The sequence below is a fragment of the Cladophialophora immunda genome, assembly GCF_000835495.1.
Source record: "Cladophialophora immunda strain CBS 83496 unplaced genomic scaffold supercont1.6, whole genome shotgun sequence".
In the NCBI taxonomy this organism is placed as follows: domain Eukaryota; kingdom Fungi; phylum Ascomycota; class Eurotiomycetes; order Chaetothyriales; family Herpotrichiellaceae; genus Cladophialophora; species Cladophialophora immunda.
Window position 1 is genome coordinate 2271237 of NW_015622546.1, and position 22736 is coordinate 2293972.

General features: G+C 54.0%; 8 protein-coding genes across 8 annotated transcripts; 3 read left to right on the forward strand and 5 right to left on the reverse strand.

Moving 5' to 3' along the window:
* Positions 1 to 160: 160 nt before the first annotated feature.
* PV07_10332 (uncharacterized protein) lies at positions 161 to 1669 on the reverse strand (the record flags this gene model as incomplete). The annotated part of the gene is made up of 1 exon (XM_016397653.1): positions 161 to 1669. The coding sequence occupies one exon, from the start codon at positions 1667 to 1669 to the stop codon at positions 161 to 163; it is 1509 nt and encodes a 502-aa protein (XP_016244844.1).
* A 1119-nt stretch (positions 1670 to 2788) lies between these two features.
* Positions 2789 to 5630, reverse strand: PV07_10333 (uncharacterized protein). The gene has a single exon (XM_016397654.1). It carries the CDS (start codon positions 5443 to 5445, stop codon positions 3019 to 3021), a length of 2427 nt encoding a protein of 808 aa, XP_016244845.1. The 5' UTR covers positions 5446 to 5630; the 3' UTR covers positions 2789 to 3018.
* Positions 5631 to 6056: 426 nt separating this feature from the next.
* On the forward strand, positions 6057 to 7640 carry PV07_10334 (uncharacterized protein; the record flags this gene model as incomplete). The annotated part of the gene is made up of 1 exon (XM_016397655.1): positions 6057 to 7640. One exon carries the CDS (start codon positions 6057 to 6059, stop codon positions 7638 to 7640), a length of 1584 nt encoding a protein of 527 aa, XP_016244846.1.
* A 710-nt stretch (positions 7641 to 8350) lies between these two features.
* PV07_10335 (uncharacterized protein) lies at positions 8351 to 10003 on the forward strand (the record flags this gene model as incomplete). The annotated part of the gene is made up of 1 exon (XM_016397656.1): positions 8351 to 10003. The coding sequence occupies one exon, from the start codon at positions 8351 to 8353 to the stop codon at positions 10001 to 10003; it is 1653 nt and encodes a 550-aa protein (XP_016244847.1).
* A 332-nt stretch (positions 10004 to 10335) lies between these two features.
* On the forward strand, positions 10336 to 11583 carry PV07_10336 (uncharacterized protein; the record flags this gene model as incomplete). Its single annotated transcript, XM_016397657.1, has 2 exons — positions 10336 to 11229; positions 11314 to 11583. The coding sequence occupies 2 exons, from the start codon at positions 10336 to 10338 to the stop codon at positions 11581 to 11583; spliced, it is 1164 nt and encodes a 387-aa protein (XP_016244848.1).
* Positions 11584 to 11939: 356 nt separating this feature from the next.
* PV07_10337 (uncharacterized protein) lies at positions 11940 to 14765 on the reverse strand (the record flags this gene model as incomplete). The annotated part of the gene is made up of 2 exons (XM_016397658.1): positions 13274 to 14765; positions 11940 to 13160 (listed from the first exon to the last, which is right to left on the reverse strand). Exons 1-2 carry the CDS (start codon positions 14717 to 14719, stop codon positions 11940 to 11942), a joined length of 2667 nt encoding a protein of 888 aa, XP_016244849.1. The 5' UTR covers positions 14720 to 14765.
* A 48-nt stretch (positions 14766 to 14813) lies between these two features.
* On the reverse strand, positions 14814 to 17731 carry PV07_10338 (uncharacterized protein). Its single transcript, XM_016397659.1, has 3 exons — positions 16773 to 17731; positions 16366 to 16724; positions 14814 to 16314 (listed from the first exon to the last, which is right to left on the reverse strand). Exons 1-3 carry the CDS (start codon positions 17008 to 17010, stop codon positions 15055 to 15057), a joined length of 1857 nt encoding a protein of 618 aa, XP_016244850.1. The 5' UTR covers positions 17011 to 17731; the 3' UTR covers positions 14814 to 15054.
* A 982-nt stretch (positions 17732 to 18713) lies between these two features.
* On the reverse strand, positions 18714 to 22550 carry PV07_10339 (uncharacterized protein). Its single transcript, XM_016397660.1, has 3 exons — positions 19254 to 22550; positions 19128 to 19196; positions 18714 to 19075 (listed from the first exon to the last, which is right to left on the reverse strand). The coding sequence occupies exons 1-3, from the start codon at positions 22263 to 22265 to the stop codon at positions 18950 to 18952; spliced, it is 3207 nt and encodes a 1068-aa protein (XP_016244851.1). The 5' UTR covers positions 22266 to 22550; the 3' UTR covers positions 18714 to 18949.
* Positions 22551 to 22736: the final 186 nt, after the last annotated feature.

Consider the following 22736-nt stretch of genomic DNA (forward strand, 5'->3'; position numbering starts at 1 on the left):
AGGCACAGGCCAGGGACAAGAGATCTCCACATCACGTGAGCTGGCCTTGGAGCCATAAATGTACATGGGCGGGTGTCAAAGCAAAAACCATCTGCTATTCAACTCCTCATAATACATCTCTCGAACAATGATACTCCCAGTCAATAGGACTACAGTCTAATCACTTCCGTACCCTGCTGAGCTCCCCATACTTTGCTTGCCAAGCAAAGAAGTAGATCATCGCAGCCAATGGTTGTCCGACAAACACGAAATTGATCCAAAAGATGCAGTTCCCAATCACTTTGCCGGTTCCATCCATCTTCGCCAAAGGCTCAGTGATCTGGATCAGAGGTAGTTGCAGCACCATCCCAAGAAAAGCCACTCCGAGAATGTTATGGGAAGGCACTCCGACGGCAAGCTCGTGGAGAAATCCCGAAAATACAAACACCCACGCGCTGGCTGCTCGGTGTGACCAGCCGCGACCGATCAGAGGAGAGTAGATGTGCCTCCGCATAAAATGATAGACAGGCTTATTCCATGTTGACCAGTACATCTTTAAACTGGTGCTGTTCCACCAATCCTCGTAAAAGACGCGATCGCCAAACATCATGATCTCGGCGAGAGCATTGAGAAACGATTGAAACAGGGCAAAGAAGCCAGCGAGCCAGACAATTAGGGATATAGTCGACAGCTTCATCAGACGTTCTGCAATGGAAGAGAAGTCGAGCACGGCCATGCCATCCAGCGAGTTCCGCAAGACCGGCACAGCGTACTGTGCACAAGTGAGCCAGATGAAGACACTGAGGGCAGCGACTTCTCCGACTCGTTTCAGGAAGAAAGTCCATCTTATTCGGTCTGTGCGTGGGTAATACGGTTGATAGACCAGGGTCGGTGCCCACCAGAAGTAACACAGGTTGGGAAGCGTGATATTGCGTGGATAGGGACATTCTGAGTAAATGTCCGGAAGAGCCGATTCAGGGCCACCGGGATTCAACATGGCATGTCGAAGGTCTCGGTTGGTGAAGGCATAAGAGCAGGTCTTGAGCCACACCACAATGGCGTGGAGCTCACTGATCGTCCCTAATCCGGGATTGTGGATGCAATAGTAGACCACGAAGCTCGAGATGAGCAAAGCAAGCGAGGCATTCAAGGTGTGGGCGACAGCAATCCACCACCAAGTATTGAGGAACTCTTTTGTCTGCTTCTCGGTCTCGGGCTTCTTGTTTGAGTCTGGATCACTCTTCTTCCGCCTTCCAATGACTCCTTTGGCATTTTCCATGGCCACTTTCTCGATAATGTAGGCGACAAAAAGGTGACATGGCGTAAGGGCATAGAGGGCTAGAGCAATCTTGATGTCCTGGCTTCGAAGGTTTGACTTGAGAGTAATGAGGAGGCCATATTTTCTAGCATTCTCAATGACCAGTCGCAGGTTCATGACTATGATTGTCAGGACCATGAGATTGCGGAATCCTATAAAGCTCGGTGTCTCCTTTGCCTCATGGCTGAGACATGACGGTCGGACTTTGGAATGCAGAGCTGCAACATGCCGGTACTTGCTGCGGATCTTGGGCTGCGATTGAGGCATGTCGATGGAGGGATTGGGGACCTCGACCGGGGGCTTGACATCGTGAAGGCCTTTGGCTGCGATGTCCTGGGTCTCTGAGATCAGGGTATGGACGGTATAAGCCATGGTAAGGGCCGGAACAATGTGTAGTATGTGGTGTGTGATTGAGTTGTTGCTTGTAAAGGTATCTACTTTTCCCCTCTCTTTCAACTTGGCTAAAGGATCAATCGTCAACCATGATCAACAAAACCCGTCCAATTGTAGAGGAGGGAGCCGGCGAAGGAAGGATACGAGGGAAGGAGGTTGAAGGATGACATGACGGAATGCACTTTCGAAAAGGTAGCGATCATGGCTGGGACGACCCTTCTGGGCGGATGGCGAAAAAGTAAAGGCACAGACGCACATGGCACGGAGAGGGATATGTGACACGACAACCCGAAGATGGCGGAACGGGGGGTTCCTTTTCTGCTTGCACTCGCAGCTGGCGAACAGGAGGAGCTGGGGTGGAGGATTCCAGGCGGGAGATTGACTGCGCTTGACTGCGGTTGGGGCCTCGAGGCTGGTGGGCCTTCTGTTGGGCAGTCTCGCAGCATACGGGATTGGCCCATTCCACCCCCTGGGAGACATGTGTAAATCCCAACTGTTCTGCTGCGGCCTTTTCGACATACCTCAAAAGGTATGATTGCATATTTGGCATTCCACCTTCTCCTCCTATTTCATGGCACAAGATCTGAGACCAATCCTGAATGCATAGAGCACGGCCTGACGCCGACACAGCTTCTGCCCTCGTCCCTGACCATGGAGCCTTGTGTGAACCAACACCCCGAATGTGGTCGGTGGATAGACGTGTTGTTCAGCCTTGCGCCCACCACCGACCGGGTGCCGTCCAAACAATACCCACGTCAACTTGCACAGAAAATTTCACCTTTATCATGTTACTGTCCCCAATTCCTGTCACACAAAGACCCCCTTACCTCGACAAGGGCGAAATCGAGTTCGAGTGCCGACGGCTTCCCAGTATTTATCTAGGTCCTGTCAGGTCAAACTAGCAATAACGGGGCTAGTAGGCAGCAGGCCTCGACCCCAACCTCCTCCTCCTCCTCCGACTCAACTTATATATTACTCGTAGTAAAACCGGCCGAGAAAAACCAACCGGCAAGGGCGAGTTTCGCTTATCACGAACCAGAGTTGAGCTGCTTCGTGTTTAAGTTTCTGCTCCTCTACAGGAACATGGAAAGCAAGAAATCAGGAGGAGATTCTGATAAACATTTCGAGTGGGTTCCTATACAGACATATATACCGTCCCCAATTTGTATATATGTGCGCTCGTCCTGAGCTTCGTGAGCCTGGAATGACCTCCGCAGTAGTGATGCGAGGAGCAAGAAGCAGACCGCCCTCGATTGTGGCCACAGCGTCCTGGCCCTCTCATTCAATCTTAGGTGCCACGATTGCCATGTCGATTGGGATCGTCGCAATCACGTCTTCTTCTCTTCCACTGCTTTATTGACCGTCTCGTGTGCCTTGCTGGCCTCGAGGTCTTCCTCGCCCTCGCCTTCGCCCTCGCTTTGTTCTTCCAATTCCACTTCAATCTCGTCTTTCTCCGTTGGCGGCCCTTTATGTTCTGGATCGATGGCCAATTTGTCCACATCATCCTGTGCCCTCTCGCCCCCGCTCATCTGCCATTCCATCAACTTCGTAAAGGCGCCATCGGGCCGACTGCTGAGTTCCTTGTAGCTCCCCATCTCCGCAACACGTCCGTCGCTACCCAGACATATAATGGTGTCGGATCGCTTGATGGTGGAAAGACGGTGGGCAATCGAGATCGTCGTGTTGCTGCCTCGAAGCAGCGATGCGAGCGCTTCGTTGACCAAGGTCTCCGATTCGGCATCAAGCGCACTAGTGGCCTCATCCAAGATCAAGATGTCGGGCTCCTTGACCAGGGCGCGGGCAATCGCAATGCGCTGCTTTTGGCCACCAGAGAGCTGGGTGCCACGGGCACCGACAGGGGTGTCCAGGCCTTCTGGAAAATCGCTAATGAATTGACAGTTTGCTCTTCTCGCTGCGCGCATGATCTCCGCCCGGGTCGCATGAGGTCGGCCGTAGGCGATGTTCTCTGCTATGGTACCAGAAAACAAGACCGGTTCCTGTGACACGATACCGATCCTGCGTCGAAGAGATTTGACATTCATCTTTGCAATGTCCTTGCCGTCGATCAAGATGCGGCCCTCTGTAGGTGTGTAGAACCGCAAGATCAGAGACGCAATCGTGCTTTTTCCACCACCAGATGGGCCAACGATAGCGACGTTGGCGCCCTGGGGAATTTCAAAATCCAAGTTCCTGAAGATCCTCACCGCCGGTCGAGTAGGGTAGCTGAAGGAGAGATTCTCGAACCGGATGGGACCTCTTGCTGATACCACCTTGTCGCCTTTCGTGGGAGATATCGTAGGCTCCCTGTCCTGCAGCTCAAATAATCGTGACGCTGCTCCGACGCCTTTCATCAACTCTGAGTAGAACGACGAAAGCCCAAAGAGGGAAGAACCTGCATATGCGGTGTACATGAGGAAGGACGTCAGCTCCCCGATACTAATTGTCCCACTCGAAACCATACTACCGCCGACATAAAGGAGTGACAGTATCGTCATGTTGCCCATGAACCCGGTGGACGAGAAGAAAGTGGCACTAATGATCGACTCTCTCTTTCCCAGCTCGAAGATTTTGCGCACCTGTGTATTGTACCGATGGACCTCAAGAATTTCACCTGCAAACGCCTGTGAAGTACGAACATTGCCGAGTCTTTCTTCTGCGATCTTCGTTAACGTGCCAACATTCTTTTGGATCTTTCGACTCAGATTCCTGATGGCTCGCCCATAAAAGAATGCCCCCAGTGCAACCGGAGGAAACAGCAGGGCCAGAATGCCCGTCAACTTTAGAGACACCCATGCCATCAAGCCAAAACCAGCGGCTCCGCTGACGAAAGCGCGAAGCCCATCCGAAAGATTTTGCGTAATTGATTTGCCAACAATGATGGTGTCAGAGCTGAGTCTGGAAATCAAGTCGCCTACACGATTGGCGTCAAAAAATTCGGCGTTTTGGATGTAGGTTTGCCGGAACAACCTGGATCGGAGCCTCGCCACGATCCTCTCGCCCACGATTCGCAGGATGATGATACGTCCATAATTTGCTGCCGCACCCGTTGCAAGAATACAAACGAGAGCAGTGTAGAACGTTGTCAAGCTGAGACCAAAGAGCATATCGGTCTTCAGCTCCGGCTCGGGGCCCTCCGTCTTTGCTCCCCCTTTAGTAGCTATATCCAGGATCTTGCCAATTGAAAATGGTATTGACATAGTGATGGATGACGAGATCAGGAGAAGGAGAAAAGCCAGCGCAAGGACTTTTGCTTCCGGACGTGCAATCTTAATCAACCGCCATATCTCGCCAAAGCCCGCGCCCTTACCCGCGGCACCCTCTTTTGATAACCTCGCGCTGAGGTTCACATGCGATGCTTGGTGTGCTTTTTCAGTCCTGTGAAACGTATCCTCGTCATCCGTTTCGTCGGTGGACTTGGTTCGCTGCTGCTCCTTTATGACCGGAGTGGGCGTTTCGTATAGGGTGCGACCGCTCGAAAAGTATACTGCCTGCGCAGCTATGCTAGGTCGGAAGGGTACACGAAGACCATTTGCCCTGGGCGCAGTAGAGCTGAGCAAGTTCAACGATTGAAATGCGCTCTGATTCCTGGAGGGCTTCGGCCGCACCGACAGATGAAAAGTGCGAGATAGTATCCGCGAATGTCGAGGAGAGGAGTTGTATAATGAAAGAAGGATATTCTGATCAAGTTGATTTAATCGGGAGCCATGTTGAAAAGGCCTGAAAGCGAGCAGCACCGAGGTGCGCATAGCAATCATGCCTGGGATCAATCGAGGGATATTTCAGCGGAATAGAGGAATGGGCGCGTCTCTCCTTCTCCTCATCTCGGCGACAACTGTATAGGGAAACGGGTAGCAGTGAAGCTCGGGGGTCTAATGGCGCACTGAGAGCATTGAAGAAGGTGAGAAAAAGGTGCCTGCCTCTGCGACACGGATGGATCAATGACGATTGACCGGCCGATGAACGGAGACGCGAGACCGAGCCTAGTTGAGCCCGAAGAGCTCCAGCTACAAGCCCTTAACCAGCTAGCTTGCTAGGCACGCCCATTAGTGAATGAGGCTTGAACTGAGCCCCTCCATTTTCTTGGTGTGTGCGGCTAGCGCTCGGTAGGCTGTGCCTGGAGCCCAAGGACACCACCCCCACTACGTAATATCTGGCAGGGGCACTTTGGTTAGATGGCAAACATCGAATTCACAATCACCCGACTCAGGGTGTTCCCTTCTAGAAGGATCCTTGTCCTAATACAGATTCAAGAGTCTCGACAACAGCAATCAACAAAAATAAGACTTGACTTTCCTACACTCCTTGCGTGCTATCCTTCAACCCACCGGCACGCGATCGACAACCTGCTCCCTCTCTTCCCTTCACAATGCCTATTTCCTACGACAAGTGGGATAGGCTCGAGGTGTCGGACGACTCTGACGTCGAAGTACACCCAAACGTCGACACAAAGAGCTTCATCCGAGCCAAGCAGCGCCAGATCCACGAACAGCGAGCCCAGCGAAAGCATGAGATAGAAACGCTGAAATACGAACGAATCATCAACGACGGACTGCTCGAACGTATCAATGCCCTGCTAGACGCTCTGAAGAGGCATCAAGAAGATGCAAACAAGAAGAACCCAGACGAGGTTGTGTTTCAAAGTCTGATCGAGAGCGCCGGTGATCCTGCCAAAGATGAACCCCCCAAGCCCCCCGAGGGTGTCTACACGCATCAGAAGGAACAGCCCAGGTATTCTAAGATGATGGGTGCTCTGGTGGACCAGGTCAAGAAAGAGGTTGACGAGAAGAAAGACAAATCCACAGACAGATATGCAGACTTCTTGCAGGGTGTGAATGGCCATCTCACCAAGGTCCAGAAGTTACAGCAGGACCTATTGAAGCGGCTTGCGGAGCTAGAGAAGGAAGCAACCGCGAAAATCACGAGCGAGGACATCCATTTCGGTTTCGATTCGTCTCATATCAATAAACCGAAGCCAGCTGCGACCCCTGCCGAGAAGCCCAAAGTCAAGGAGAAGACCAAGACCGAGACCGTGGAATTGCTCAATGCACCCAAAGGTCTAAGCTCACAGACACGGGATGCGCTCAAGTCTAGTGAGGGCGCAGTTTCTTCGGGTGCGGAGGCGGACATTGAAGATGATGCTCTCCTGGACAAGCACGAAGATGAGGAAGAAGACGAGGCAAACCTCAAGCTCACGCCAGAAGGCAAACAGTTTGCAAAGATCAAGATTGGAGACTACCGGGCATGCCTGCAATTCATTTCAGAGCATCCGAACATCGTCAATGAGAAGACTCAAGACGCCCTCATGATCGAAGCCTTCAATGCTCAGATGAAAGGACAGGATACTTATGCGCGAACCTGCGTACATCAGAGTCTCCTAATCCAATACTGTCGCCAATTGGGTCGGGACGGCGTTGGATTGTTCTTCAAGCGAATCACCACAAAAGGTCATCAAGCGCAACAGGTATTCAACAAGGACTTGACCGAGACATACGGTCGCATCAAAACTCGTGCGGCCGAGTTACAGAAGGAGGAAGGAAATGACCCAGCGGGTGTGGAACAGATTCAGCTTCATGCTGTCGAACCTGGGACAGAAATCCACATCAACGTGCCACAGGCCGGCTCGGATGATCCTGTCGAACAGGAGTCACGCAAAATCTTCGATCGTTTCCCGCCAGGACTACAACGTGCGTTAGAGAGTGGCAGCTTAGACGAGGTCAACAAAGTTCTTGGGAAGATGAGCGTGGATGAAGCTGAGGAAATTGTGGAATTGCTGGGCCAAGGTGGCATGCTCAGTCTCCAGGAAGGAGTCATTGACGCCACCAACGAAGAGGGCCAGAAGAGGCTGAAAGAGATCGAGGAGGAAGAGAAGCGGAGGAAAGCTGAAATGGCACAGAGCGTCGAGGCTGAAGGCTCGGGGTTGGGAGAGCCTGGCGAGGCTGTAAGCTCGTAAGAACTTGTGTGAATTTCACATCGAAAAGGTCACGGCGACGTCTCCAGTTCCAAAAATAATGAGGCTACGAAGATAATTTTGTCTGACACTGAATATAGCTCAATACTCAAGTATTCGATGCGCACTGTGCAGGCAATGCTTCCTGTCTGACAAAAAGTGGTCAGAGCATGGAAAAGTCTACTGACAGTCACCCTTCTCCGATCTCTGTTCCTTGTTGGTGAGCGCTCCTTCTTCACCTTCTCTCCTCTTGTCTCTGCGTCGTCTGTTCGCGTCCACAAGGCGCCCAGCCAGAAGAATGGCCAATGTCCATTGGAAAGAAAGTTGCTTTGGTGTGCCTGGTGAACCAAAGTTCCCTCTCGGAATCAGTTCAACTCGATTGGTCGCTAACACAAAGTTCCAGCACTAATGCACCTCATCGCCAGTGTCCGGCAGCTTGTGAGGCAGTGAGGCAGACACTCCAAGTACCTGGCGTCCAATGACATCCTTCTCTGTCATCTTCGAGTTTGCTCAGCCCTTTGCAGCAATGTCAGTGAATGCTTCCCAAGTCAAATCCCAGCATAATAAGATTCGAGGCGTCACCATCATGGCTATCTGTTGCTCGCTCAATCGCCATGTAAGCGGACCACATTGGCCTGTTATCTGTCCCAGAGACCTGACAACTTCTGGGGTTTCTCTTGCCCACATATTAATTCTCAAGGGCGAGATTGGGGATGGTTGATTGTGGAATAAAGTGCATTCAAGACACCATGTCGGATTATGAAGATCTGGAGGCTCTCGACCAGATGGATCCCGTGCATCACCATACTGAGCAAGGCTCCCAGTCGTGGAGGATTGTCGGGCCTACTCCTCAGCAATGGATTGATATCAAAGATGTCTTCACCGAGTTGTACATTGCTGAAAACAGAAAACTAAAGGATGTCAGGGCCATCCTGCAAAGGAAATACGGTTTCAATGCCAGTGAGAAGATGTTCAAGCGGCGAATTACTGAATGGAAGATCCACAAGAACTACAAAGCTAAGGACAAAGAGCTTCTGGCGAAAAGAGTCAAAGAATACGTTGATGCCGGACACGATGTTCAGTCGATCTCATTCCGTGGAAGACCATTGAAGCTAGATCGAGTCAAACGCCACTACCGCAGCGACAAAAGATTCACTCAGCTTTGGGAACAACTATCACAGAGTCCAGAATCCATCTCTATTGGCGATATTACAATCAAGGATGAGTCTCCATCGATGATCCCAAATAGATCGAGGACCTCCCCAAACTCCAACAGTCCGCCTGGGGACTCTGACTCCAGTATGCGAGACAGCAGTGGCCCCGGTCTCGGTGTTATGACGGTCAACGTTCTCCCGCCGACTGACTTGTACAATATGCAATCTAGCCTCTTCTACACTCGCGAGGCAGTTCAGTGGCAGTTCACGGCTTTCAACCGACTCAAGTTGAATGAACTGCAACATCGATTCCCGGCCTCCATCCCAGAAGCGGTGAAAGCCGGACAGACAGACCAAGTCTCAGCATTTTGGCTAGGGCTCTACCATGGCTTTGACTACTTACAGACGGGAAGATCGGGCGAAGCGTGGAGTAATTTCCACATCTGCTGCAATATGGTACAGCCATTGATACATTCTGCACCACTTCAGCTCTTATCCTGCCTGCTGGTGCACTTTGCAACTCCATGGGCGGGGATGGCTGCGCTGGAGCAGCATCTACTCAGCTTTGTCTCATCCATGGCAGCAAGTGCCTTGGGGAAAGACCATCCTTATACCAAAGCCTTAAGTACGATGATTGCCGCTGACAACCGCAATCAGGTTGTTGAATCAATGATGCAACTGATAGTTGAGGGCTACGGCGCTCGACGAAAACCCAGCAATTCGTCGCTTTTTGCCTTGCGAGTTGACCAGATTGACATGCTCCGAAAACGCAAGAATTTCCAACCCGCACATCACATGTGTCAACAACTGATCAAAGACAGTCAGTCCATGCATCCTAAACGGTATAGGACTGCGCTAGCGGCTTTAGGGAGGTTATATGCGGATCAGGACGAGGAGTTCGCTGTCGAGGGGGTGGCGCACCGCATTCTGCAGCATGAGACGTCAGATTCAAGTTCGACAAATAGTGGAAGTGCAGCTTGGGCTTGTGATCAGCTCGCCACTCTGTGCTTGAATCGTAAAGAATATGCACTAGCTGAGCGATATCTCCGTCGAGCGGCGCAGATGTCTTGCACCGAGCTCCCTCACCGTGGCCCTTCGACGGGCTCTTTCGTCAAGAAGCTGGTTTTCTGTTTGAGACAGCAGGGAAAAAGCCATCGTCTCAACCAGATCCCTGAAGAACCAGGCGTCGAGCCTGGAGCGACCGCCATTTGACTACAACGGACGAGCGCACTCAGAGTGTCTCAATTTATCGGCGCTCCGCCGGCACAAAATCCTGGATGTCTACAAATGCTTCATTGGGGACTTTGAGAAACGAGTTGATGTAGAGGATCTAGGCAGACCGGCAATCAGTGTGGACCAGTGTCTTATACAACTAAGACCAATTCCGGTTGTGCGCGCCCGAGATTGAGCGCAACCTGAGTCAGGAGACAAGGCTGCTCCAAATCAGATCATGAAGGATCTGGTGATTCAAAATACCGTCTTCATGGCACCTCGAACCTCTTGTTACAATCCGAGCAGAGCAAGCTGTTGTCTGCAATATCAGAATGCCACCAGCTTATTCCCGCCACGCCTACTTTTGCGAGTTGAAATTCCCGGATGTCGACACCATTGACGTATTGAACGGCAAATCAAACTTCTATCAATGGCACTCTGATATTCAGCCGGTGCTCTTGTCCAATCCCTATTCTTCAGATCTGATACTTGGTAGCTGGACGGAACCTCAATATCCCCCGTCGTGGACTGTTGAGGACCAGGCTCTGTTCGACGAGGAACGCAGAGAATGGGACGCCGCCAACACTGCAACCTGCCGCTTCATTCGCGCGACGCTGGCCACGAACGTTGGCCCGTTCGTTCGCCAATATACGGCTGCAAGGACACTTTTCTTCAATCTTGTGTGGCTGTACGGAGAAGAGGCTGGGATCGATTCACAGGGTGGTCCTCCAGTGCCTGTGAATGCCGAGACCCTCAACGCAAAGAAAGGACGTGCCGGGCTTCTGGCCGCGCTGGAAGCCAAAAGAACCATGGACTATCTGCCTGCTGTCTCCACAAGCCTCAAGCCATCAGCTTCGATTGTCCCGGGCCCCCAAACCAAACACAGCAACCATGAGGTCACTTTCTTCTCTGCCTCGAGGACAGAACCTCCTGCCTCTCGTGACAAGTCGACGAAATGGCAGGCAACAATTGCCAGCGAACCCACGGACCTACCAGACCAAAATACCGCCATTGGCCGTCCCATCGACCGGACCCGCATCACTTCTGACCCAAGCTTGGAGACCATTCATGAACACGACGAGCCGCATCCAGGAAGACGGGTGCCGTCCGGGTATGCAATCGACTTCGACTACAGCCTTTCCAGAGGAGATCAAGGGCAGTGGGGGAGGAGCGTCAGCCCTTTGTCTCCTTCCGACTCCGGTAGTGAATATGGCGACGATGACGAGGTGCGCCTTCTCCCCTCCAAGCGAATAACAAGGCCAACGCTAGTGTTGTCGTCCATGTCCCGGGCCGCTGACTTGTGGGACCAGGACCAGGATGAATGCCACCTCGAAGACACCGACGTCGCCGACCCCGCCGGACGGTCCACGTCGCGGTCCACGAAGCGTCCAGCCGGCAGCCCAGACCTCGAGCCGAGCGCTGCAAAGGCAGGCATCACCTCCATCTTGAGGACCGTCACGGCCAACAACAGGGCCAGGAAGCGGGACAAGTTCACCTTCTCATTCCCTCTGCGGCGGCTGAATCCGGAAAAGGAGAGAGCCAAGGGCGAGGACCGAGCGCGGGCTGAGGAAGCGGTGTGATCGTGGAATGACGGACTCGAGATTGGAGAAGCCTTGATCTGGGTGAAGAATGCCATATGCCGAGACAGATGTCCGTCTTCCAGGACGGGATGGAAGGATTCTTTGGAGAAACACACCTCTTTCGTTGATCATCTGGCGAATTTATGCTTTGCTTTGCTTTCTCTGTATTTTCTATAGGTAAAACAGCACAGACAAGACGCTTACTTCTCATATGCGCCAGCATATACGATCTCGTCATCGTCATCGTCATCATCATCTTCTTCCTCTTCTTCCGGCCCCTCCTTTCGTCTCCTTCAACTTCACCTCCATTCTAATAACGTATGTAACAAAGTCACAAGTCACGTCCGCCATCGTCATCACCAATCAAGCCGCCCTCCCTCGCGCCGACGCCCCCGGCCCTCCTTGCCGACGAACAGCCCGTAAAGCCCGCCGCCGACGTGGTTCCGCACGGCCCTCCAGCCGCCCTGTTCCCCGTCGTCGCGCTCCTTCATGTAGTGGCTGAGGTCGGGCGAGAGCATCTCCCGCGTCACCAGCACGGGCGCGGTGTAGCGGGCGCCGAACCACGAGACGCCGTCGTCGTCGGTGTCGTGGCCGTGGCCGTGGTTCCTGCGCTTCTTGTCCTCTCGGTCTCGACGGGGGAATCTTGCGGCGCGGTTCGTCGGTGCTCGACGCACTTCTTCCTTGGCGTCTGCGTTCGGGTTGTTGTCGTCGTCGACGTTGTGGTTTGTCGATGCGCCATTGTTGTGGCGATGGCGGGTGCGTGCTCGATCGACCCGCACGCCCTGGCGGAGGGCCTTGCTGACGTCGTCGTCAAAGTAGTTGAAGGGCATGAACAGCACGGAGCTGGCGCTGGTGTGCATCAGCGTGTTGGGCACGTCCTGGCTGGTGGGCACGTGGTGGCCGCCCAGGTTGAAGTAGAGCACGAGGTCGGCCGCCTCGACGGGCTCGCGGTCCTCGACCATGCGCGCGAAGTCGACCAGCGGCGCTCCCGGCTCCAGCGCGTTGTAGTGGTGCGCCGCCGCCGGCTCCGTGGCCGGGTGGTTGCGCAGCACCCACAGGTCGGCCGCGGCCCAGGACGCCGCCCGGCCCAGCGCCGTCGAGTTGGCGATCGTCAGGTGCGCCGGGTTGCCCATCCCGGTGCCGGGCAGGATGCGGTACGCGCGCGTCTCCCCCCACCGGTTGGTGCGGTTGGGCGCCGTGACCAGGTACATCTCCCCGGCGTTCCGGGGCCAGTTGAGCCCCGTCTCGTGCGTGACGGCCGAGTGCACCATGTGCATGGTGTTGCGCGGGCCGGGCACCTCGGGCTGGTCCCAGGCGTAGGTGCGCTGGAGGGGCTCGATCGCCGTGCGCACCACCGTGTTGGCCGTGCCGCAGATGTCCAGGTCCGCGCGGAAGTTGACCACGTGGTCGTGCATCGACGTGTGCAGCCCCGGCCGCACGCGGTAGCCGTACTCGTTCGTCGTCGCGTCGCGCCGCAGCGGCGAGGAGCGCGGCTCCGCGTGGAACGCCCCGAAGATGTAGCCACTGGCCCGCAGCTTGACCTCGACCGAGCCGTCGAGGTAGAAGATGTAGTCGATCTGTTGTTCGTTAGCGAGGACACGCCCACGTCAGGGGGAGATAGGCGGGGGGAGAGAGAGATATTGCTGAACAAAAGCTGGGAAGCAATCTTGAAGCGGAACTTGAAGCTCACCGTGTAGTCGTAGTTTCCGACCGTGCTCACGCTCCGCACCACGAGGTACGTGTTTCTGCTGACGGTCGCGCTAAAGGCCGAGGTGTGTCTCTGCAAGGGCGCGTCGGCCGTGTACTCGAAGACGCAGATGGCGTTGCGGTTGGTGTACATCCTGCCGCCGCGGTGGTACGACATGTCCAGGTACTCGGCGTGGCCGGGGCAGTCGAGCCCCGGGACGAGGCTGAACATCATCTTGCCCATGCCGAAGAAGGTGTCGAGAAACTCGAGCCCGGACTGCATGGGCTCGGCGCCCGCGTAGTGCGCCAGCGCCTCCTGCAGGCCCAGCTGGTAGATGATGCGCGACCCGTTGTAGCGGATGTCGAACAGCGACAGCGCCGCCGCCTGCGAGGTCGACAGGTAGAACGAGAAGCCCATCCACGAGATGTAGTTCTGCGAGCGGTCGAGGCGGTACCGGGGCCCGTACGGCTGGATGGAGAGTGGCGGCGGCATGTCGCGCTCCGGGGTGGTCGACGTGCTGAAGTCTTCGGTGTCGGTCCACGCGCCGTCCTCGTTGATCGTCAGGCGCTCGAAGTCGGGCGACGCCATGGCCTCGCGCAGCATTGTCACGTTGTCGTACAGGATCCCGTTGTAGAACCACTCGCCCGTCGTCCAGGTCGCCGGGTTCGCGCTCGGCACGTCCAGCTTGACGTACAGGCCTTGGGGCAGAAGGCTGCGGCCGTCGGATTTCATGCCAGGCCCGAAAAACTCCAGCCAGTGGACCATGCGGCCCGAGTCGATCAGCGCAGGCCTCGAGCCCATGACCAGCCCGTCCGGGTCGTCGAGATCGTCCCGGTTGGTCTTTGCGCCCAGCAGGTCTTGGGTCACGTCGGACGCATTCTCGCCAATGGACAGCGCCCAGTCGAGCAGCGCAAAGACGTCCGAGATGGGGCTTTGGACATAGTTACGGCCCGAGTTGTGGCAGTACGTCAAGGGCAGGAGTTGGGTCTTGTTGGACGGTGGCAGCGGGCCGACCATGTACTCGACGATGAAGGCGTCGTCGCCCTTGGTCTCGACGGCCGAGAGACGAGCCCAGCGGTCGGGGACGGGGCCATTGTGGTCCAGGTAGTCGACGACGCTGGTCTTATTGGGCCGGAGAAGTTCAATCAGGCTCAACGGGTTGTTGCTCCCTCGACTGTTTCCACCGGTGCGGTCGTCAGTCGAGTTGAATATATTGGTGTTCTTCTGCAGCCATATGTACACCTGCGACGCTTCCACTTCATCAAGCTCCGCCCAGGGATTTTCTGCAGGAGCCTGAAAGTGTCTATGAGGATGCTTGGATGTACCATGAAGTGGCTGCCTGATTGGATAGGAGGAGGCGGAGAGGAAGACGACGACGAGGAGATAAGCGAGGCTGGACAAGATAACGACGGCTGAGACGGAAATGCCCAGCAGCCTCCACGATGCCATGATGGCGGGGATTTTGGCGGTCCTACACGAGAGATGAACTTGAAGGAGGAGAAGCAGAGGAGCGAGTAACAGTATTTGGCCCGAGGGTTCTCATGGCGATAGAGATAGATCCCCGTATCTTCTCCAGCAATTGAGTCATGAGCAAGGCATTCAATCCATTGGGCATGGAAGCGGAGATGCCCTGATACATCGAGGCCCCGGACTGGCTACATTCGCCTTCTGAGGTATAGCCTCGTATTTTAGTCTACAAAGCACAAGTCATGTCAATGGACGTGGGATGCCGTGTGGACAGGTGCGAGGTATAGCTATATAGAACTCGACGTACTAATTTGCCTTCATGTCGCAACAATCCCGTCAGGCACTCGAAACTCCTTTGCAATCTCGCCCTTCTTGGCACCGTCTGCATCCCCGTTGGTCACGATCTTATCCTCGGTCACAATCAACTTCTCGCCCTTCTCCAGTGGTTCGTGCGTGAAGCGGGTGTTGTTCAGGTACCATGTCAAACCCTCCACATCGCCCGTTCTCTCCGCCGACGCCCATCCGTCGCCGAACCATCCAAACTCATTGCCATCGGCCGGGGTCATTTCAAAGTCGTCAAACCGCACCTTCTCAAGGGCCTTGACGGCATGTATACTGCTCCCGGGCCATAACGCCGTCACCCGGCCTCGCTTTCGCTCTTCGGGTGTCGCGTTGGGTGGTGAGGACTTGTACCAACTTCCGCATTCCGCTGAGAAGACCGTGCGCTTGAAGAAGGCGTCACAGTAATTCGTGAAGTTCTCCACAGCTTTCCTCTTGGGCTCGATGGTCTTGGTGTTCCCTTGTCCAAGTCTCTGGAGAATCTGCCCGACATAGTTTGCGACTGCTTCGATAATGATCAGAAGATTGCCATTGCCAACTCCAGCATTCGGGCCAAGTGACTGGAAGAAGTTGGGGAACTGGTCGGTGCACAGACTGAGGTACGTCTCTGGTCGTTCTCGGTAGCGATCTTGAAGATTGACTCCGCCACGTCCGTAGACGGGGAATCGGCCCTGGAAGGACGTGTCGAATCCTGTAGCACAGACAATCGCTTCGACGGGTCGATGTTTGCCATCAGTTGTCACAATCCCGGTCTCATCAATATGTGAGATCCTCGTTGGGATCACGTTGACATTGTCGGCGACCAAGGCTTCAAGATACCCAGGACCAGGAGTCAACCGCTTGCAGAGAGGTGGAAATTCGGGGATGAGATGTTCGGCGATCTCTGGTTTCTTGTCCAATCGGTTCCTCATATCCTGGTTGAATGCTGACCACGCACCTTCGTGCTCTTTCGTCCCTCGGTGCGTTAGGGCAAAGCAGCCTTGCATGCCGATCTCGAGAGCCTTGCGATATTTGACGTAAGATTCAGGATCCTTTTTCCACGCCTCCATTTCCTCCTGTGTATAGTCAAAGTTCCCGTCCTGGCCATCGTTCCGCTCTCGAACAAGCTCGTTACCAAACGATGCTGCGATCCACGTCCGTCCACGCACATAGTGGTCCATTGATTTGACTTTGGGTTGCAGGTTGGCAACGATCTGGATGCCGCTGCTGCCGGCGCCAATGACCGCGATTTCTTTGCCCTGCCACATCGATCAGCACGAGAACCTCGACCAAAGAGGGGGGAAACGCACTGATATGTCATAATCAGAATCCCAGTTGGCGCTATGCAGCAGTTTCCCCTTGAAATCATGCAGACCTTTGATGTCTGGCCACTTCCATTCGTTGAGCACACCAGTGCCGGTCATGAAGACATCGCCAATGTCCTCCACGACCTCGTCGGTGTCGGATTTTTGGAACTTGACGTGCCATTTCGAGGTTTCCTCGTTCCACCGAGCTTCTATACATTTGTGGCTGAATTTCATATATTTCTTCACGTCATACTTGTCGGCCACTCGTTTCCAGTATTGAAGAATTTCCGGTGCCCCGGCATAGAATTTGCTCCAGTGGACCTCTGACTCGAAGCTCAGTTGGTATGAATGAGCAGGGATATCTGCGACTCTGTCAATACTGGGTCATTGGCCCCTCGAATTGTACATACCACAGGCGCACCCGGGGTACCGATTCTCAAACCAGGTACCTCCCACATCTGGATTCTTCTCATAGATTGCAAGCTCTACGTTCGGCAAGAACCGAGGGAACTGGATCGCAGCACAAATCCCAGAGACGCCGGCACCGATGTAGATGACTTTGAGTGGCCTCGGCTCGTCGATTGCTCTTTCTGATATCAACGGATGAGCATATAGGTTGTCCGTCACCTTGTAACCGATAGATCCCATCTTGGCTAATCTTTCGAGTCAAAGTACGCGAGACGTGGCAAATAGCTTGAAGGAATGTCCCACGAATGACACGCGATGTTAGATTGGTCAGTCGAGGCCCTCGTATGCCCACAAGTCCAGGGCAATACTCTAAATCCGGAGGGAGAGGGGAGAGAGGGGCAAAAGGAAGGCTGAAAAGTTCAAACACAAACGACAGAGGGGATGCTGCTGGCTATTTATTGTCTCACCGCGTGGTCTCCAAGAGGAAGGTGTGTTTTCACCATATCAAACTTTCAAGAGGGCTAGAGCTTTCAGTCCCATCGATCTGCCGAGAGCAAGGGCATCATAAGACAGTCGCAATACGAAATCTAGCTCGGTCTCCAGGAGCAAATCGAGCCCGAAAGGGAATTCCAAGAGGCCCCGCCCCCCTGGGGAACACATGGCGCGGGAAAATCGCCATTCAGAACTTGAGGGGCCGAGGATTTTGAGGTGATGGATGGGTTCATGTGGGCGCAAACGCCTCCACGAGCTGGATTTTCGGTGCATTATCCGGCTGCCTTAGCAGAGGTATACCCCCACGGGTCTGCGCCATCCGTGGCTTTTTGCGGCTAGATGGGAGGAGGTGGGCTCGCACGCGAGTTCTTCGAGGGCACCGGAGGGATACTCAAGGGCGCTCGCCGCGGCATCCTCGTAGGTAGTGCGTGGTGGTGGCACCCTACGCCAGGTGGGATTTTTCCAGGCGTTTTCCGACCGTAAGCAAGGCTCGGCGCCAGTACCAAGCGGAAGTGGACTGAGATTTTCGAGCCTCTGGCGAAGTTCTCACTCTTGTTTGTCGTCAGATGGATCCTCGTCTTGTTGACAGCATTGTAGAGGCGTGGCACTCAAGGCTAGATATGATCTGACGCTTGAGAAGAATCGACCTCGAGCTCTCCTCACCAGTATATGACCTTCATTCGATGTCCCTATCCGAACGAGCCGAAGGAATTCCCGAATGCTGTGGCGTCGAAGGCACTGTGGAGGCTCTGACCGCGGAATTGAATCGCACTGCACAGCGCTCCAAGTATTAACAGACTCGGCTCCACATGCTTGTACTTGTACACCAAGTTCACATCTTGTAGACGAATTGCATGTGCTCAGCAGATATGTCACTCCACCCGTTGATCTCGCCAGAGAAAGTCTTGTAGGGTTTGGTCGAATAAGAGGAGTTCTTCTTTCATATGAGTGCCCTCACGAATTCGGATACGAACTGAAAGGGGAACCATTTCGTGGTATAGGGTTCCCATTAGCAAGGCTTTGACGGGGTTCAGGAGATAGAACAGAGGTGTGGAAACATTGGCTGGAACTATGAGTCGGTCCGCTGGAAAGTCTGGCCGGAGGTGACTGCTACCGCACATAATATTGGCGACGCCACTTCTGGGATCGTCAAATGAATCCATGATCCTAGCCACTTAGCCAAAAGGGATGAAAAGAGCCGGTTACGGAGTTCATGCGGACAATCTTAAACGTTTACAACAAAAGTCGGCGGGACACATACCATGCTGAAGGCAGGGTGAGATATTCCACACCTTGGTTCTTAGTATCAACCGAACCACCGGGTCCGTCGCGAGGCTGAGCAAGGCTGTACAAGGCTGTACAAGGCTGGCTGAGAGACCTACAAGATATTCCCTGCAGGACGGCAACAGCCATGCATACCGAACAGTCATTTCCGTGCCTCCAGATACAAGTTATGAATATGACAAGTTAATCGATTAAGACTGACTGAAGTCTTCAGTGCTCTATCTTGTCTATGCTCTATCAAGAGGGTATCAAGAAATCTTTCTCTATGGCCCTCTCCAAGCGGATTTGTTTTGCATGCCCTCAAGAACTCCAGGCACTCCTTTTCTAGACAACCATTATTCGTTTCAATGCCTCCCAATGCACCTTGAGCCGTAAAATCATCGAAAGGTAGTCGTGTCAACATCTAGTCGTCCTCATCCGAGAAGACTTCTTCGCCACGCTTTCTCCGGGCCATACGTTCCTTCTTCTTCTTTCTCAGCTCAGACGAAGTCAGCTTCTTCGCTTTCTTGTTGCCTTCGATCTTGTTGCCCTAATGAAAGGATTAGTCTTCGAGTCTGAGTATATATTGCGGTTGAACTTACCATAGCATCGAATTTCTCCTCTTCGTCGTCATCCTTCGCGGACAAACGAGGACCAGAGCCTTGCCCTTGCTAAAGTAAAGAGTCAGTAGAGCTTAACAACGACAACTCTAGGTTTGTTAGACTTACAATCCAGTTGTGTCCGCTGGGGGTCATTCTGCCGTTCATGACACTCCAGACCTCTTCAGTCAGAGACTCGGTGAACTCGGCGTTGTGGGAAATGATGACGACACCACCCTCGAACTCCTTCAGAGCCTTGGAAAGAGCACCCAACGAATCACGGTCAAGGTAGTTGGTGGGTTCGTCCAAAACGATCAAATGAGGGCGTTGCCACGTGCAAGCGGCAAGAACGACCTTGACACGCTGACCACCAGACAGACCACGCATGCGGGAGTGGGAGATCAATTCAGCATCGAGACCGAAGTTGGCACCGTGTGCTTCAATCTCACGTCGGATCAGGGGTCGGAACTGACCGCTGGCCAGGGCTTCCTTCTGATCGACCTCGGCGACCATCTTCTGGTGAGATGCCAGGATTTCAGAGCGAGGAATCCAGGCGTTGTCAGCAGTCATCATGGGAGTCCATTTCTCGTTCTTCTGGCCAACGTTCTCGCCAAGAGCGAACGAACACTCGTACTCGTACGAGTTCTTGAACTTTCTCCGGGCGTGGATGCCAATGACGCGTCGTTGAGTACCATCAATCTTGTAAATCTTGTCCATAGCCTTCTCGTCATCTTCAGTGACAATCTTGTTTGCGCGATCCATGGTTTCACGGTCCTCGCCAGTCTGGAATCGCCATTGGATGTACTCGGATGGCGTCTTGTCCAAATGGTTATCAATGTGAGCGAATGCGTGCTGTTTGATGTAGGCAATACGGATATTCTCGTGCTGGTAGAGCTCACCAGATGTGGGGATCAATTCACCAGTGAGCACATTGACCAGGGTAGACTTGCCAGCGCCGTTGGGGCCAATGACGGCGATACGAGAGCCGAGAGATACCTGGAAAGTGATGTCCTGAATCTGGGGCTTGTCGGTGCCTGGGTATTGGAATGCCATCTTGTTGACACGGACGATGGCCTTCGCCTTCGTCTTGACACCTTCAAGGAAACCAGGTTCTGGGAACTTGAATGACAACTCAGAAGCACCGAGCTCGAAGTAAGAGCGAGCAGACGGTACTCGCTTGGCGAACTCGGTCAAATTGCCACGGTATCTGCGCAGCTTGAAGCGCTCGTAGTGGATGACGTGCTGAATGACGTTGTTCAGGAATTTGGAATCGTGGGAGACAATGATGGAAGTGCAAGGAGAGTTGATCAGGTAGTTCTCGAGCCAGGCGACGTTCTTCACGTCCAAATGGTTGGTAGGCTCATCGAGCAGGAGAATATCGGGGTTTTCGAACACAGCGCGGGCAAGAGCCAGCTTCATCTTCCAGCCACCGGAGAGCGAGGTAATGGGGCCTTCCATCTGAGATTCGAGGAAACCGAACTCAAGGAGCTTGGCCTTGATCTCATCCACAGGGGTATCAATACCGACAGATCTCAACTTCATCTCGGTCCAGCCAATGACGGTGAGTTCAGTATCAGCAGCATCCAGATCGTGCTCAACGAAAACGGTCTTGACCTCAGACTGCTTGGGGAAACCCTCAACCTGCTCGTTGTTGATGGCTCGCATGAGAGTGGATTTGCCGGAACCGTTGGGGCCGAGCAGACCATAGCGCTGGCCACGCTTGAGGCGGAGCGTTGTTTGGTTGAGAAGAATTTTAGCACCGTAGGCCAAGTTGAATGTGCAGTTGCAAAGATCCTCACCCTCCTCCTCATCTGGCTCGGCTTCGGGTTCGTCCTCGATACCAGGGGAAGCACGCTTGCGAAGAGTCTCGGCAACAGCTTTCGCGTCAGTTTCGCCAACGATGGTCTTGAGATATTCGACGGTGTTAGAAACCCAGTCCGGCTCATCGGTGATCTTCTCATCGATCAATTGGCCAGCGATGGCGGCAACGTAGTTAATGACAGTGTCGGCCTTGGCAACCGCGCCCTTGTGCTTTTGCTCGATGATTTCCTTCAAGATCGGCACAACAGTCGCGATTTCGCCAGCGTTGGAGATCTTGGGGAAAGAGCCGTCTTCCTTAACTGCACCGACTCGCTTGAGGGTGTCCAAGCCCTGCTTGGTCTTCTCACGCGCCTCGGGATCGGCCATGTTCTCGTAGTTCTTCGTGAGCGCAGGCATCAATTTGGGCAAGAAAGCTGCAACGATTTGAGGGTCTTCGACCAGTTTGCACATGTTGTCCACAATGACTGCAGACTTCCGCTTGATGGCAGTGTCTCGCTCGGCCAGGCCACGTTCCAGCAGAGGGACCATGATGGCCAAAGTCGGCTCGTGGACATCGGTGACGAAAGTGGTGGCACCAAGCAAGTGAACGGTCTCGGGGACGTTCTCAGGTTTAGCGATACACTTGATGAGCTCGGGAATGAACTTCTCGATATCCTTGTTTTCGATCAATTTGCAGATCTTCTCCATTGTGCCGTAGGCCTTCTTCTTGACTTCGGGCTTGGTATCCCACATTGACTCGGAAACGATCGGAATGAGGGTAGGAACGAGGAACGAGAGCTGGGTGGGAGCGGTTTCGACAAGGGCCTCGATGCAGTCGAGACCGGTCATCTTCTCGGGCCATTTCTGAGCCGTGATGATGGAGTTTCGGATGTGAGGGAGGGCGACCTTGACGGCGTTGGGGTTGATGGCTTTAACAATGGCAAGAGATGCGGCCTGCGCAGCGTTCTTGACGGAAACCATCTTGTCACCAACCGCAGCCAGAGCCAGCGGCAGGAGAGAGATCAGGTAGGGCTCAGCACCGGGGGCAATGGTGGAGTGAGACGCGACGGCTCGGATGCCATCCAGAGCACGTTCTCGCACCACGGCATCCTTCTTGTTGGCGAGCTGCTTCTTCAAGATCTCGACAGCCTTGAGAGGCACATCGTGCTCTTCGATGGGGCCGTTCAAGAATGTGGCAACGTTGCCAGCGGCGCCGTTTGCCTCATCTTGGGACTTGGAGATGGACAGCTGATGCAGCAACTGCTCCAGGGTGGCGATCGACTGCTTCGTCTCTTTTGACGAGGAAGTAGGGGTGGCAGACATGGTGTCGACAGAGGGCATGTCTAGAGGAAACTCGGGAGAGTTGGAAAAGGGATGGAAATTTCGACTCTGGTGTTTTTGTGGGTGGAAAATTTCAGGAATGTGAAAAAAAGGCGGTCTATGTCGGCTGAAAGGGGTGCCCACGAAGACTGCGCTTCCCACGCCGGTCTTTCGCTCTATGCGGCGTCTAACAGAGGGAAGAAGGAATGTGCAAAGACTCTATCAACCAGAGAAAATGCAAGAGGAGTCTAGAGGGGGAGAAGAGGATGGGAGGAGAGATTGTAAGGAAGAAGGATGGTCAGGGTGAGCCGGCCTGGGTTTTATTTTGTATCTGGGCTTCGCCGTTCACTGCTCACAGAAATTTTTTTCGCTAGTGCTGCCGGTCCTCAAGGCCCCTGGTCTCTTCGCCAGTCATGTCCGGGCGCATCGCCCCATTTCACCCGGCGCCCCCATCACTCCCCCATCAAATGCCCTTCTCGCTCCCTGTTGACT

Coding starts and splice junctions, on each gene's coding strand:
- PV07_10333 (XM_016397654.1), bottom strand. CDS start 5,445: ATGATTGCTATGCGCACCTCGGTGCTGCTCGCTTTCAGGCCTTTTCAA.
- PV07_10338 (XM_016397659.1), bottom strand. CDS start 17,010: ATGGGATCTATCGGTTACAAGGTGACGGACAACCTATATGCTCATCCG. Junction 16,725..16,772: donor GTACCCCGGGTGCGCCTGTG/GTATGTACAATT, acceptor ACAGAGTCGCAG/ATATCCCTGCTCATTCATAC. Junction 16,315..16,365: donor ATTCTGATTATGACATATCA/GTGCGTTTCCCC, acceptor TCGATGTGGCAG/GGCAAAGAAATCGCGGTCAT.
- PV07_10339 (XM_016397660.1), bottom strand. CDS start 22,265: ATGCCCTCTGTCGACACCATGTCTGCCACCCCTACTTCCTCGTCAAAA. Junction 19,197..19,253: donor CCAGCGGACACAACTGGATT/GTAAGTCTAACA, acceptor TCTTTACTTTAG/CAAGGGCAAGGCTCTGGTCC. Junction 19,076..19,127: donor AGGAGAAATTCGATGCTATG/GTAAGTTCAACC, acceptor TCCTTTCATTAG/GGCAACAAGATCGAAGGCAA.